The sequence below is a fragment of the Hippoglossus hippoglossus genome, chromosome 5 (genome assembly GCF_009819705.1).
Source record: "Hippoglossus hippoglossus isolate fHipHip1 chromosome 5, fHipHip1.pri, whole genome shotgun sequence".
NCBI classification, from domain to species: domain Eukaryota; kingdom Metazoa; phylum Chordata; class Actinopteri; order Pleuronectiformes; family Pleuronectidae; genus Hippoglossus; species Hippoglossus hippoglossus.
In genome coordinates, this window is record NC_047155.1 from 18,752,163 (window position 1) to 18,768,511 (window position 16,349).

Sequence of the window (16,349 nt, forward strand, 5' to 3'; positions counted from 1 at the left end):
GATCAAGCTACTTTCCGTTCAACTTCGCTCTCAGAATGAAATGTAAACCAGTGCAATCATGGGGCTCATCAAAAATCTTCTGAGCCGCTCCCTGCACATGCGGCCCTTCAAATGCCGCCGCAATCACACCCAAATTGTCGGCTCGAAGCTGTCAAGCAGCTTATGGAGACTGATATGAGATTTAGCTACAACCCGTGAAATGTTTGTTAGTAAATAAAACCTATTTCTGGAAAAAAATGTCTCTCTGCGTCTGCATATCTCAGGGCAGTTTCAGTTTTGGAAACAGGAAAGAACAACTCTTGTAAAAAACATGTCTTCGAGGTGTTGAAATGTAACGGGTACCATTAAGTATGCTGTCATCAAAAAGCACAAGCTTTCTGCAACTTGGAAGAGCGGTAAACTTCCCACAAGATTTCTCTGCAGTGATCCACGCTTGAGTCACTGTGACGCATGAAGGTATAAATGGACACGATGTTGGGAAACGGATTGAGATTCTAAGGTACGATTACACAAGACTTAGTCATTGGTTCAATTTGTAGCTTAAGTGACCTTGGCGCCTGAACGCAGATTGAGAAAATGTGGACGCCGAGCCATGCGTTGTCAGTTTCTTAAGAAGAACCTGTCTGCTGTGTCACAACTGCGATAATGTGTTTAAGCGGCTGCAGATCCAGATGGGTTAGCGGCGTGGAGGTGGAACATGTGTCGGCTCTGCCTCGGGGCCATGGATGGCACAATTAGGTGCTCTCTCACCTCTGCAGACCGAGGTCACTGGGCCACAGGGGTCAGGGGTTATTTAGGGTCCTGTCTGCGCTGCCTTCCTGATCCAGCAGAGAGGAGGACGGCTGACGTCAGCTGTGTTGTTAGAAGTGTTCATTCATTCAGGAACTTCTCTCAAACAAGCACCAGTCAGGTGTTAAGAGCTTTTAGTAAATCAGCATTTCCGTGATATGTCAGAAAAAAACTGTGAGAATCTCTCCAGGAATTACGCTCGCACAACCTCATATTTTCTCTGTACCTAAATCTGCTGCAGCCAAACAGATTTATGAACAGTCTTTTTTTTTCATTTGCAGAGCTTTACCATTCGTCACGGCAAAAATCTTTGCTTTGTACCATTTATAAACATAAGTTCCACATCATAAAGTACATTATTTAACCCATAAATCCTCCCTCAGTCTTTTAATCCGCAGTATTATCACTGACTCGGTTGATGTTGTGACCCTTGGTTGAACAGATTTGTTTTTCAGAGACTGGTTTTCAGCATGGTGCACATCAAATGTGAACTCGAAAAACCTTTCTCACTCCATCAGCATGTGTGATTTATGACTTTAATGTTGCTCATTTGTTGTTAAAAAAAAGGTTTTAAAAAATGTGTAATCATGAAAATACCATATAAATTGAATCATATGTATTCGTTAAAAGTATGCATTAAAGCAAGTACCGTCAACTGTTGGAAGTAATAAGTTAAGACTGATTTCGGTCCTGACAATGAATTGATGAACAAGAATGCAGACACATGGCTGCATGCGGACTGACGCTCCAGCACCAATCTGGAACCCATAAAGCCTCAGACATCTCTGCAACATTAGACACAGCACTCCTCATTGGCTGAGAGCGCCACTTACCCCCTTACTCTACCGCCCGCCCAGCAAACGCTCTCTTCCTGCTTCCCTGCCTGTCTCAGGACGGACCTCGCCCTCTGGAAGTCCGCTGAGCCAATGAGAAGTGCCTGCAGGCACTAGGTTAGCGTTTGGGTATAAAAGAGGTAGAGGTGGACCTGCCTGTCAGATGGTTTGTTGTTGTTCCGTCTGCCAGGTCGAGAGGGGGAATGTGAAAGTGAGAAATTTAACAAGCTAAGCGGGAAACGGAGCAGCCAGAGCGACGTCCAATCAGATGGAGCGTCAGCAGCCGTAACTTTGTTTGGAGTGAAAGAGTTTTGTGGCAAAAGCTTGTCGGGCTATCACCAGGGGTTGGCAGTGAAAAAGAGCCGTACTACGTCCCGTCTCTGTAGTGGAGTTTGGAAAGTCTTTCGTGGACGATACAATGAGAGAAGAGGTTTCCTGCACTAACTCCCCTGAAGGAGGGCTGGGGGCCAGTGAAGAGGAACTGGAGAGGGGGTCGAAGAAGAACCACCCATCAGGGAACCGCAAACGTTCGCCGTATCCCAAGAAGGACAGTCTCGGTCAGGCTGAGGAGAGCAGCACCGGCAGCCCCACCAGCCTGCTGCCGGCCGGCTCCAAGAGGGTGAAGAAAAGCCCCACAACTGTTGTGTCGCTGGCGCCCACGCCGCTGGGCCCAAGGCCGGACCAGCCCTTTGAGGACCTCCACTCTCAACGCGTCATAGCCAACGTGCGGGAGCGTCAACGCACTCAGTCGCTGAACGATGCCTTCTCATCTCTACGCAAGATCATCCCCACGTTACCCTCCGACAAGCTGAGCAAGATCCAGATCCTGAAGCTGGCCTCGCGCTACATCGACTTCCTCTACCAGGTGCTGCAGAGCGACGAGATGGACGCCAAGCTGGCCAGCTGCAACTACCTGGCCCACGAGAGACTCAGCTATGCCTTCTCTGTCTGGAGGATGGAAGGGGCCTGGGCCATGTCCACCAGCCACTAGGACCCCCTCGAACTTTTCTCCTACATCCTCTCGTGTCCACATCTCCACCCCACCGCCCCTGTCTGTGTTTGCGCCCATTTCCTGACCCCTGAACCTCTGAATTCAAGCCCTCTGGTCCGATCTTGACCTTTTCATCTCCAACCTTTGCATTCATTTCTCATCCTGCTCAGTCTCTGTGCTCCATGATGCTTCACTTCATTAACATCCACCACATTCTCCAACATCCACAGCTGGATATGTGCAACTAAAACCTGTCGTAGTTCACCCTGTTCCTCCGCATTGTTTCCACTTCCACTCTTCTCCCCTCCCAGTGCCACAGTTTGGTCCAGTGCAACAAGACGCTCCATTGCAGCCCCTCAGGTATGAAAACAACATAGAGAGGCCTACTCATACACAATACACAGTAATGTACGGAAACGTGATAGAATAATACATACAAACACACACGTGTTTCCCATGTCTTCTGCACATGGACATGAATTTACAGGTTTGATCTGAGCTGGTGTTTATTTTCACATTCAGAATAGTAATACAAATAATTATCCAGTTATTTTACATGAGCCTTAAAGCTCAACAAATAAATACAGATAAACAGGCTAAACAAACTAAATAAGATGAAATTAATATCTTGCAAAAAAAAAGAAAACAACAATAGATAAAAAAAACTGTTACATCTGTACATGTTCTACATTTTGATTTAATATTTATTGTGAGAAATGCAGAGTTGGTTCAGTGAAAGTTCAGCAGAAAAACAATAACAGTAAGTAAAATGAAATGAAACATGTTGATTAACAAATTATAAAAAACCCTTAGAAATTCTGCATTCAGCTTTTTAAAGATACTATTTACAAAACATTACTCCACAATACTCTAACTGGGGTATTGGTTGGTTTGGTTTTTGAAATGAAGGTTTTTATGCAATTGTGAACAAATGTAATCCAGTGTATTTGGTAAAATTTCATCAAACGATAAAATGATCAGATTTGAAAAACTGTTTTAATTAATTCAGTATGAAGGTGAATGGGTTCAGTTCTTATTCACACAGCTTCAGAGAATCTCCAATAATTCAATGAAACAGAATCCTTTTCAATTACTCACTGATTAGAACTTCTCAATTTATTTTCCTTTCATACAGATTTAGTAAATCATAATATGCTGTTAATTATTAGCTCATTTTAGTTGTTCGTCCTTAAACGTCATAAACGTTATGTTGCTCAAACATCATTAAGTATTTAAATAAATCAAATGTTGGGTCTGTGTCAGTTTTTGCAAATTATTCTGCTGCTTTACGTTGGACTCGTGCAAAAAAAAAAAAGACAATCTGGGGAGAATCTCTTTCTTATTGAATAACAACATTTAGACATTAAAACCAGTAAAAACCAGATCCAAACTAACTTCACTTATATGTTATATACAGCTTTTACTGAAATAAATAAAGTATTACTGAAAAACTAAATGCGAACACATGTAATTATAAAAACTTTAGTAAAAAGTCGGGGATTTGGATATTATGGAATAAATTAATTCAAAAATCAGATAAATAAAAAGAATTGAATTTACAAACGTCCTCGTAAATTAACCACGATTAAATGCCTGTTTCCCAAACACTTAAAATTTCCTCAGACTGAAAACAGTGAAGCTTGGGCCACAATAAATAACATGAACAACAAGACTTGTAACCATAAAACAGAGCAGAGATTTAAAAAGAGCTTGTTAGATCACCCTGGTTCTTAAACTAAACTTAACTAAAATGAACATTATCTTGGTAAATCTCAACTCTGCTGCTGCTGCACTTTGTCAGATGTGCATTATCTTGGTTTGACAGACCTCTGATGCTTTTATGACAAATGTTTTTCTCCAGAATCGGTCGGATCGACTTCACACAGGCTCTGGTTTTTTTCAGCCATTTTAACAGACACCAGATTCCTGCACAGGTACAGCATGAAAGGAGGAAAAGAAAGGGAGAGTGGAAAAAAAAGTGTAGGCACATCAGTCTCTCTCTCTCTCTCTCTCTCTCTCTCTCTCTCTCTCTCTCTCTCTGCAGCCTTGCCCTCTCCTCCTCAGGATCTTGTATCGTGCAATCAGGCCCCGCCGGGGCCCAGACAAGCAGGAACCTTTAGATTGGAAACAGTTGTGAGGTATTAGGAAGGTGTGTGTAGCAGGGTTGGGGTCAGGCACATGGGCCTGTCAGCGCACATACATGTGCACTGGTGTGTATTTGTGCACATGTTTGTGCTGGGCTTTAATTAGCTTGTGTGTATATGTGCATGTACGTGAACACATCTGTAGGTTAGTAAACAGGAACACGCTCACAGTTGTTGTTTCTGTGATTTTTATCTGGTTCTCCTCCTGGTTTGAGTTTTAGCAGACTTAGGAAGTCAGGAAGTCCTTCCAAATAAAAGGACCAAGTACAAGATAAGTGTTTAAATGGAAAGAAACAGTGAAATATGATGAGATGCAGAGATGAGGCTGTGCTGGAGTGAATACAATCAGGTCAAGGTAAACACATTGCAAACACACACGTTGACACACATCTGTGAACAGACATATACATGATTACAGGCACATTACACACAGACACACACACACACACACACACACACACACACACACACACACACACACACACACACACACACACACACACACACAGCCGCAGGCCATGTGCACACTGCAGGTGTTCCACTCTGCATTATTATAAAACCTCCAGCGGCCTCTGCAGCAGACGTTGAGGGCTCCAGCCGGCGCTGGGGGATCGCAAGTCAAGGCCCCTGCACGTGGAGCCGAGTGTCCTTGAATGCAGCGCGGTGGTTATTACCCACCAGTCTGCTGTGCTTGTTGTCATCAGCTCTACAGGGGGAAAGAAAATCAAGGCCTGGTGCTGAGCTCGTTCAGTTTTAGGAGAGAGAGCAGTTTAGAAGGAGTCAGGAGAACTTCAAAGACAAGAGTGTGCGTGCATGTGTGTGTGTTTGAGTTTTTAAGCAGCATGCATACAGTATCTGAGGTTGTGTGTACTTTACATATTCAGTCACTCATACGTATGAGTATGCACAATATGCATGATAGAGGAAGTCATCAAAAAGGTCGAGCTGATGCTTCTTTTAAAGCTTTCTCAGATCTTAAAACCCGGATATTAGTGGGTGGACAAAAGAACTAAACACTTCGCAATTAGTGTCCAATGTTTAGTTGTTTTTGTTATATTGATTAAAGTCAGAGTGATTGAATTCACTGTGAGGCTGTTATTGATGGCGATGGCCAGGATGGCACTGAATTGCAAAGTGTTGCTGTTGCTTTTGCGCCCAACACACTTTTTCTAAAGGAAATAAGAGGATCATTGATTTTACGTGGCTTCGTTCCATCAGTTTGCATCAGGAACTGTCCCTAATATTTTGTTCTTCAGTGTAGAAAAGGCCCAAGTACTTTTCCTGACGTGCACACACCAGCATGAATGCACTGTGGGCAGTTTTTGAGGGTTTTGATGAGCATGATTTTCGGACATGTGGGTGTCTGGCTCAGCAGGAGACGTTCACAATGAGACGATTGTTTTGTTTGAGTTGGAAAAAATCAAACCTCTCCCTTCTGTTTACAGAACAATCAAAATGTCTGTCACTGCTCATTCCTCCACCGGAACCTCTGGCTCTGCTGCGTCCGTGTGTGTGTGTGTGTGTGTGTGTGTGTGTGTGTGTGTGTTTTACAGTTTGGACTGATCAGCTGTTGGAAGCTCTTCTGAACATATCAAATCTCTGGCTCTGGCTCTCGACTGATTTGGGACCAGATGTAAAGTCCTCTGCGGCTCATCTGCGTTTCTAAAAAGCCTCATCCAGAAGTTGTGGCTTCTGATACTCATCTTTATTTTTGGAGCGCCACACTGCGAGCTGAGCGCAGGTGGACAGGGTGTGTGTGTGCGTGTGTGTGTGTGTGTGCATTTGCCTGCTGCGTGCATTTGCATGTGTTGGCCTTCCTCACACAGCTGCAGGGACAGAGAGCCATGGAGGGATAACTTCTGGTTTGACACGTAGGCAACAAAAGGCCACATGACTGACTCATGCATCAGGATCTGTCAAACTGTTTAACAGATGTTAAAATTGATTATTATCATTAAAGCTATTATTAGAGATATTTGTAATTTAAAATAAAAGATCTGGATTCAAAGCGTAGAGGGCGGAATCTGCCACTACCGATAAAAACTATCATTACTGCAGCGTGTAATCTGTGTATATATATATTTTTTTGTCTTGGTACTGACCTATGCAAAATGAATTTCCCTTTGGGGACAATTAAGAATATCAATCTAATCTAATCTAATCTAATCTAAGCTTGATTTCATGAAAATATGAATTCTCCGGCCCCGGCTTGAGAATGTCATGCCCGACATGAATAGAGTATAACTCTGCAACTACAGCGTCTATTTGAATAATCTATATATATAAAGGTAACACTTGTGAGATTTCTGCAGAGGTGCAAGCATCAGCATAGACATTAGTAGGTCAGAGAAAATGAAGATGGATCACAACATAAATTAAAGATTTCATGTCAGCCCAAATAAATGAACAAAGAAATCAATTTTTTTTTATTTTAAGTGACTATCCCCTATGATATCATGCAGTTGTGCGGCCTGGTCAGATTTAGCCAGAGCACAATGTTTGTGTGTTTCGATCGGGTGTGTACACTAATGCGGTGTCTTGTTAATATTTTTTCTATTAAAAAGAAAAAGCAAATAAATTCAGCAGAATGCAGCATTAAAGCCCGTTCCCATGAATTAACACGCTCATGCTTTGGTGGCATAATGAAAGTCATGTGACACCCACAACACCCGACACACAACCCCTGGTAGCTGGACCTCTCTCTCTCTCTCTCTCTCTCTCTCTCTTCCTTAAAGACAGACTGTAATTAGAGAGAAGTGAGAGAGCGGCTCAGATGAAACGTTTGCTTGTTAAAAGAAAGAGACTAAGATGCAGTCGAGGAGCTTTGGGGATTTTTCCACTTTTTCCACTGAACACACGTGTTTGTTTGTACACACACTGATGCATGTCCAGTTATCTAAAAGCTCACCGTCTAATCATGTGTTTCTCGTCCCTGCAGAAAACCCACAAACGGAAAATTCTCTCAACATTTGTTCCCGCTTCACCAGCCACCCCCCTCTCTTTTTATCTTTAATTTTTTTTTTTCTACTTTGTCTGGACACATGCTCGACTCATGACGCTGACGTTTCCATGGCAGCGGTGTTTTTGAAACACTGGCGAGGAGACGTGACAGTCGAGCGCTGAACATTGTGACTGATGAAAACAAACAAAGAAACAAACAGCTGGCCTGCGGTGACAATGAAACAAAATGGCTGCTGGTTCGAGTGCCTTTGGGTAACACCGTGATAACCATTGTCCACGACGGACAACTCACTGCCAGACAAGACATTCAGATGACTAATGATGATGGCACAGTGATGGTTAGAGGGCGGTCACAGCCAATGAATGTTTACAGCAAAAATGCTAATAAGCTAAACGCTCTGGCTCTCAAAGCCCCAAAGCCTTCTGGGAAAAGGAAGAGCAGGAGGAATCGGACGCAGATCTTCTCCTCTGTCGTGCTGTAGTAACTGGATAGCTTTCTGTGTATTTGTTTGGAATGACTTTAAGTGTATCTGTTTGTGAAATTTGGTGTACGCACACTGTATCACTTCAACTCTGCTTGTGCATTATACTTTAATGAAAAATGTCCACATGAAAACCACTGATCCCAGTTGGGCCGCCACTCCACATCTGCTTATGTTAACCTCCGTGTTTCTGTCAGAAAGGCAAAAGTAAATGTTTGTCGGCTTTTTGCTGCAGCTTTAAAATCTCTTCGCAAATTCGCTGTGACTATTTACAATAAAGGATGTAAAACAAAGAAAATCAGAGCGTTTCTTGTAAAATGTGCCAAAGTGATGATGAGGTGATTACAGCCACAGTATAAAGGATTCATTTATAACCATTGGTCGTCTGTCTATTCTTTGATCGTGCATCTTGTGCATTTTCTTTTTGATCGTGCATCTTGTGCATTTTCTTTTTGATCGGCTCTATTGTGCCGACTCCTGTGGACAATAATTTTGATCATGAAATAATTACAACACACATGTAAGATTTGAGAAGACACTGTGGCGAGTTTGTTGGAACACGCGATTACAACATTCGAAGGTTGAAGGAGCACGAAATTAGAAATAAATGAATCTTCTAATTCAAATCTATATAATTTACCTTTATTAAGGACTTTTTTGGAAACAAAAATAGTAGAAAAGACAAAAGTCAGACATAGAAACCAAAATAAAGTCATTATATACACTGTACAGAAAATTGATCAGACAGTCAGTTCTGATCAAACTGGACTCGACGTGCACTTTGAATTAAGATCCAGTTTGCTGAAGCGACCTCCTCACAGACTGGTCAGCGTGATTCCTCGAGGCACACGGGCTGATCATTTGGTCTCCAAGTGCGACTGGGGTTCATTTTTAAGATCAAATACAAAAATAAGTAATTTAAGACAAAAGAGAAGACATGAGATATGTTAGGTCCTTGTCGTGAATGTTCTCGTAAAGCTTTGTAAAGCGTCATTTTCACATCAGATGAACGAAGATCTGAGAGGTTCTGAGCTGCGTCCACAGCGCAACATGAGGAAAGAAAAGAGAAAGAGCAAACATACGGTATTAGCAAAATAACCTATAGCACCGTCACAATTGTGTTAGACATGCAAAGAGCACTTCAAAGGCAGAATCTGAATGTATAAATAGAAGGCGTGTCGGTTTTTGCTTTTGGGAACATTTGTTTATACGTCCGTCCTGTGCTTTCGGTGCTGTTCAACTGTTTGGATAGAAAAAGAAACATTCACAAACTCTTCAAAGACTTTGAAGTTCTTTAAGCTGTGCCAGTCCAGGGACGGCACATTGTTCTCATAAACTTTGGTTGCGCTTAACCTGTGTCCAATTGCACAGTGTGGATATTCAGCTATCTCAGTATTACTGCTCTGTCCTAACTGCTGCAATGTCCTTGTTTGGTTCGGGGAGAAAAACAACCCTGACGCTGACAATAAACAGAGCGGCGCTGCTGAAAAACAAAGGTCAGCTCAATAAAAGAAAATAAAGAAATAAAAGTGTAAATGAAATCTACAAAATACAGTAGGAATGCTCATCCACAGGTAGAAACACTGGTCCACGTAACACACGTAACGTAACACACGTAACGCAGCAAACGTAACATAACACACGTAATGTAACACACGTCATCAAAGTTCAGAGGTTAAGACCGAAGTTGTTCTGACCCTCCCATCCTGAGGGTAAGATAAGTGCACTTTGTGTGTGGGAGATTGTTGTGAAGTCCATGTGGCTTTGAATGTGTATCTCATCCAAACGTGCGATCTGATGTGATCTGCATCGTCACACGTATAATCATTTCTGAGTGGTCACATCTCTGTCTCTGCTGTCGTTCGACTGCGTCTCTTTTAGAGCGATAAATTACTGATACTCCAGTGACGACAGGCATTAGCTCTTCATTGTGACTAATGCCACCGATACAAACTACAGTATGTCCGTACATTTAAGATGCACCTCTGACGTGTCGTTTTCTATGTGTCCGCGAGTGATAATAACAAAGACTGCAGCCACCTGGAGTTTCGCTGCATATGCTCGCCTGACGGACTACGAGAGGAAAAGAAAGAGAAAAAAAAAAAAGATTTAAGAAAATATGTGGACATACAAAACAATATGAAACACATGTGTCTCAGACTGTAGCTTCACTCTGGATTACTGAAAAAAAATCTCATGCTGACATTCACAAAGATGTGTGGCATAGGTCAAATGAATGAATATTTAAAATATGAGCGCGGAGAGACACTTGATTGTCATCGTCCGTCTCCTCCATCTTGTCCAGTTCACATTACACAACGGTACAGTGCAAAACGATCAGAGAGGATCTTTTCCTTCATTGGATCTTTTGTCAGATGCAGACAAGTGACATCATCATAGTGGGACGCATTGTAAGTGCAGAGGGACGCGTCTGCTCTCCTTCACAGGCACGTCATGCAGGGACCACTCTTTCCGCTCAGGGTGATTCGGTAAGCCGAGGTGACCTTTGACCGCGGCTTCAAGGTTACAAGAGTTTTGAGTGGTCACTCGCAGGTCTTTAGGGAATCGTTAATGAGGTGAATGTTTTAAGTCACAGAGCTGAGTGTTCCGTGTTGCTGGCTCCAAAAGACGGAACTTCCTTCATTAATCTGCCTCTGGGTGTCTTCGTTTTCAGTTTTCTCTAAGTTCAGTGTGTGACGTCTGCTTCAGGAAGAGCCTGCGGAGGCGTCATGAGAATATGAACGTTGTCCAGGTGTCCAGGTCAGTTGTTGCTCGGTGTGTGTGTGTGTTTGATCCAGAGTTGTCAGACTGGAGCCAGAAGTCGTGCAGGTGGAGGAGTTTTTGTGAGGCGAAGAATATAGTGGTTGAACTGAGGAGGACATCTGGTTCCACTGATGGTCCAAATGCATAACTGTGTGTGTGTGTGTGTGTGTGTGTGTGTGTGTGTGTGTGTGTGTGTGTGTGTGTGTGTGTCTCCATTCAGACTCAGTTGAAGGCAGCTGTCAAGAGACTGTTTCTTCAGAGAGAATCCCCCCTCTATGTCAGTTTTCTGACTGATTCCTTAAAAAACAAGAGAAAATATTGAATTAAACTTTACAGCAAATTACTGACAGTATTGTACATTTCCTAAAGCACAAGATAATAAATATGTTTATTTTTTAGTAAACATCTTTACCTGTCAGACATGAGGGCTCCCATCGACAGCGAGGCGATGGCGCTGACAGCCTCGCTGTCCGAGTCTCGCCTCAGCCGTCGTCTCTGGGCCTGCAGGTAGGACAGACCCACTGTGGTGGCCGAGTCCTTCAGACTGTGCCAGTACTCACCTGCAGGAAGCAGAGGGATGGGAGAGAGGGAGAGAGGGAGAGAGGGAGAGGAGGCAGGAAATGGGAGAGAGGAAGATTAATGGCCTCAGTCGCTGGTATTTCAATGATGTTTTCATTTTGAATGGTTCCTTTAGGGAAAGTGTCTGCGCTGCATTAATAAAAAGCCCTACTTGGTGTTTGATCCCCCAGTTGTGGCTGTTTGATGTGAATTTAAGTATTGACTGTGATATAAACAGCCCCTGGTCCAAATATCCATGTTGATCATTTCAGATATATAAACTCAAGTTCACTCTCTTCTCTGTGGCTCTCCCGGACAGAGCCCCGTGACACACAGTGGAAGTAAAAAAAATCAATCAGTGTTTTCAAATGTGTTCATCTATGAGCATGTGTGTGTTCTGGCTGTGCATGCAACTCAAATATATTTCACCCGAGGATAAAATTATGGGCTTAACATTCTTGTGGCTTTGCAAATATTTTTAATTAATCTAATTTGGTTGGGATAACATTTGTGTGCAATCAGGAGGGGATGTTGCGAAGGTCGTGTGCCAGAGAAGTGTTTGAAGATAATTGGAGCCAGGGCGGGCCGTGTGTGTCTGTGTGAGTGTGTGTGTGTGTGTGGTGGTCTGTGAGTGGGACGGCTGGAGGGAGGGATGGGAGACAGGGATGTAAAGGAGGAGAGATGTGGCCGGAGAGCAGGACTGATGAGGAGACACAGAGGAGAGATCGCTGAGTGGAGAAATAAAGAGGCTTACGTTTTGAAGGTGGATCAGTAGAGGTGAAGAGAGACACATATATTATGAACATTTCATCTGATTAAACTACTTTTTGTTTTAATCAAACTTTTAAAATAAGATCTAAAATACAATATAAGGAGAAGCAAAAGACTTTTCATTTCAGATTGAAAATAAAAACTCTCTGCTCTTCCTTATGTCCAAGTTTGTCCTCGTCTTGTCTAAGAATAGAGGATGTTTCTCTGTTGTACAGGTTGTACGGAAGCACAATGTGATTTTGAGCCATATCAATAAAAATTGATGACTTGAACAAGCTGTTGAACATGGTGGTATGATTATTAGCTGGAGGTGCATTTCTTTGATCCCATCTTCAAATAAAATCTTCTGCCAAAAACTAAAGCCAAATAACAAATTGGCTGATACAAATCATTTCCTGCAAATATATTTTTTTACTGTTGATTTGTATTGAATATCTGTTTATTCACGTATTCAACTTCAAACCAGCTGATTGAAATGTATTTACATCTCAAATTTACTGACACGTGTATATGACTTTTTCCAGTTTTCCTGAGAAATTAAAGACAACTGAGACAAAAAGGGGGGGATGAGAGCAAAGTAGAAATTGTGTTGTTACACGTTAGATGAAGAAACACTTCTGTTTCCAACCTAAGACTCAATACAACACAAAACACCCAAATATGTATATATCAGTTTGTTTTAGTATACACTTTTCACAGTGCAAACCATGTAATTGATGCTTCAGGTTTGTGTTGTGTTGAGGAGTCGGTTCTTACCCTGAACCTGGATGACTCTCTGCAGTGATTGGATGGCGTTTTCACAAGGCTTCTGGTCCAACACTGACTGGGACAGTGGCTCCACCTAGGACACAAGTTGTCAGAGGATTCAACCCATTTTGTGTATGCGTAGAGGCACACACACACAAATATATGTACAACCCAAACACACACACACACCTCCATGCCCAACAAGGCGCTGACGCAGGCTTCAGAGGCGTCACAGATGGCTTTGAGGTCATGACCCCCCTCCAGAGCCAGTACCACCCGACCCCCAGCCAACGACATGAGCTGACGGGTGAGGAAGCCAAAACCTGAAAACACATACACATACACAGGTTGAGACACACACTGGCTGGTCAGCAATTTATCCACAGATACGAGAATAAAGGGATTCATTTTCCACTTCAGCCAACGTTGTGATTTTTACATTTTGTTGTCACATTAGTTCAGAGTGATGATTCCTGCCTTGCAAATGCTGTTCATTTCAGTTCACTTCTGAGCGAGCTTTTCATTTATGATGCAACAAAATTCAAGATTTATGAGACACAGATGCAATCTACATTTGAAGTCCCCAGCAGTCCACAAAAAACTCTCTTTCCCACTGTATACTCAAGAGCTGAGGTTTGTTTTGATCGCAGCCCTCCTCACCTGATGCTGATGTCAGACAATATTTCATTGAGCTGTGAAAGACTTTGTCCACATGAAACTAGCCTGTGAGGAACACCCAAGCTTTATGATTACACAATATGTCCCATAAGTTAGTTCTAGCCATCTGCCAACTCAAGCTATCTTGTTACTATTCTGTATTCAAATGTCGGAAAGGAAAAACATAAAAGTCCATATTTATAATTTTTATGTCAATTAGACCAACAGGATGCACTTTTACCGACACCAGAGTAAGGTAACTCATTTTTAAGAGTACACAATGCACAAACAAGAATACCTCCGCTAAGGCTGATGGGTAACATCACCCTCCTATAAATACTTATTTTCACAAAATCCAGATCGCACCTAATTTCAACTGTTCAAAGATATTAGCAACCTCCTGATGTCCTTTTTTCAGAAAGATCTTCCCCAATTCCCCAAAATGTTAAAAAAATGCTCTATCCACACCAAAAAATGTAATGGGTTCTTTCTTGGGTCATTCTCCACCCCTCGAAAAAATTCATGGAAATCAGTTGAGTCGTTTTTATGTAATTCTTCTAACTTAATAAAAAACAAATGGAGATGATGTAGAGGAAAAATCTAACAACACTCACATTCATATACCTTCGTGTGTGAGGCTTTCTTACGTTGAATGTTTACTGTATGTAAATGAGTGTCTGACTGAGGCTTACACTTGGCTGTGACCTTGTATCCTCCCAGTGACGGCGAGTGTCCCTCTACAGCGTCGAACCCAGACGACACCAGCACCACATCAGGGGAAAACTCGTGGGCGATGGGCATCACCACAGCTCTGAGGAGGAGGAGGAGGAGAGGAAACAAAACACTGAACCAAATACTGTTATGTTACATTCACTCAAACCCTGTGGACTGTAACATATGTGCACAACAGGTGTTTATGATTTCTGAACGCACCATAATAATATGAGCAAGGAAGTCTTTGTGCAATTGCTTTAACGTCTCAATAGACTGAAAATGATTAATGTATAATTATTGTAATTACCAAAATTTTAAGTTGCCGGTAAAGTAAAAAAAAAAACATCGAGCGGGAATCATTGCATCGAGAAGGTGATTGATTTGCAACTGGAACACATGCACACCGTAGGACTTTTTTCTGGATTGTAAACTGCAAACATTTACTTCATTGTAAACTCCCTCCATTTGAAAATGATGAAAGATAAATTATCAAAGGCCATGTTCCAAGTGCTTGATCTCTGTTCTTGATCCGTTCCTGGTAAGTAGCCAAGAAGAGAAGGTGGGGTAGCTCCCAGGTGTGAACGTGTGCAACTGTTTAAATGTGAAGCAGAGCGGCCCTGAAAAAAACTGAAAAGCACGAGTGCAAACTACAGATCTTTCCTGGACATAAAAAGATAAAAAAAATAAACTGACTCTCACACAGCTTTAGGTAGGTTTCGGTTTTTGCAAAGGACACAAGGAGATAAAAATGAGACCCTAGACATATCGGGGCTGTGACGCCCACATACTGTATACTCTACTTAGAGCAGACCACTTTCCTCGCTTCTCTGCTCTCCTCCTCACTTCCTCTCCTCTCCCGCTGCCAGTTATTTAGCAAGAGCGCATGGCCCATGCCGCGTTTGATTCTCTCGCTCTCTCAGCGGCAGTTCAAAGACGCTTGTGTGTGTCTGGTTCCTATTAGGAGCTCGTCCCTCTTCTCACGTCACTGACAGCCAGCCATCTGGGATCCATTGGGCCTAATTACGCCGCCTTTGGATTCCCTAACAATGCACCCCCCACTTCTTCTCCTCTCCTCTGCTGTATTCTCCCTCTCCTCCATAGTCTGTCATTTGTCAGTAGCCACCTAGAAATGCATATGAAAATATCGGCATGTGCCCGTACATACAATAGACAGGCCAAAATAGATACAGGCGCACGCTTTTCCTTTGAAACTGGATGTAACGGGTGTGCTGGGCTACCGGTGATTACACCGACTTCCAATTCTGACCAGCTCAGTAATCCTCAACACACCCACACAACACACACACACCCACACAAACACACAACGTCATGATACCTAATCTCGATGCAGCTGAGCTTTCTCTTGATTGTACTCGAGTCCAACCGCCGCTCTCGACCACAATATTTCCCCCGTCACTAACACACCCAAATGCAGAGGCACACATCATCAACAGCCGCACTCTGTTCCATCCTGTGGAGAAACACACAGTCTGGAACCCTGTTGTCTAAATCATGTATTCAGATTGAATTACAGAGCTGGCACCCCACTACATTCTTAATTGCATCAACATGAATTCATGATGCATCAAATTTTGTCTACTTGGGGAGTTATGCATTTATTTGCACCATAATCAACAGAGCGGTGGCAGCGTTTACTGAGAACTTAGTCAAACATTTGTGTAAAGTATATTTTCATAGAAATCCTTTCACATTTTTGCTGCTTCAAAAATCTTGCCTCTCTTGCTGCAGTTTGACAAATCAAATGACATGTTATCCTATATTCTATAGTTGACAGTGACAGTAAATGTAGAGTTGCTTCACATGATAACATATGACAAAGGTCACTGGCCGGATATGCGCCATGGACATCACAGCTACATGGTATGTGCTTCAAACCACTGGACCACCACCACACACCACCACAGAGCTTTGATACAGG

At 42.7% G+C, this 16,349-nt stretch overlaps 2 protein-coding genes across 3 annotated transcripts in view; one reads left to right on the forward strand and one right to left on the reverse strand.

Annotated features, from left to right (window-relative positions):
* The first annotated feature begins 1,800 nt into the window (after positions 1-1,800).
* twist3 lies at positions 1,801-10,295 on the forward strand. The gene is made up of 2 exons (XM_034585500.1): positions 1,801-2,973; positions 7,696-10,295. The coding sequence occupies exon 1, from the start codon at positions 2,041-2,043 to the stop codon at positions 2,611-2,613; it is 573 nt and encodes a 190-aa protein (XP_034441391.1). The 5' UTR covers positions 1,801-2,040; the 3' UTR covers positions 2,614-2,973; positions 7,696-10,295.
* LOC117761529 (histone deacetylase 7-like) overlaps positions 8,824-16,349 on the reverse strand; it is a 40,358-nt gene continuing 32,832 nt past the window's right edge. Inside the window, exons 21-25 of one of the 2 annotated variants that reach the window (XM_034585499.1) lie at positions 14,389-14,507; positions 13,229-13,362; positions 13,049-13,133; positions 11,376-11,523; positions 8,824-11,260 (exon numbers count right to left, since the gene is read on the reverse strand). In XM_034585499.1, the coding sequence (XP_034441390.1) occupies positions 11,242-11,260; positions 11,376-11,523; positions 13,049-13,133; positions 13,229-13,362; positions 14,389-14,507 (505 nt within the window). In that variant the 3' untranslated portion in view covers positions 8,824-11,241. The remainder of the gene's footprint in view (positions 11,261-11,375; positions 11,524-13,048; positions 13,134-13,228; positions 13,363-14,388; positions 14,508-16,349) is intronic. The other variant, XM_034585498.1, reaches the window with a different exon arrangement.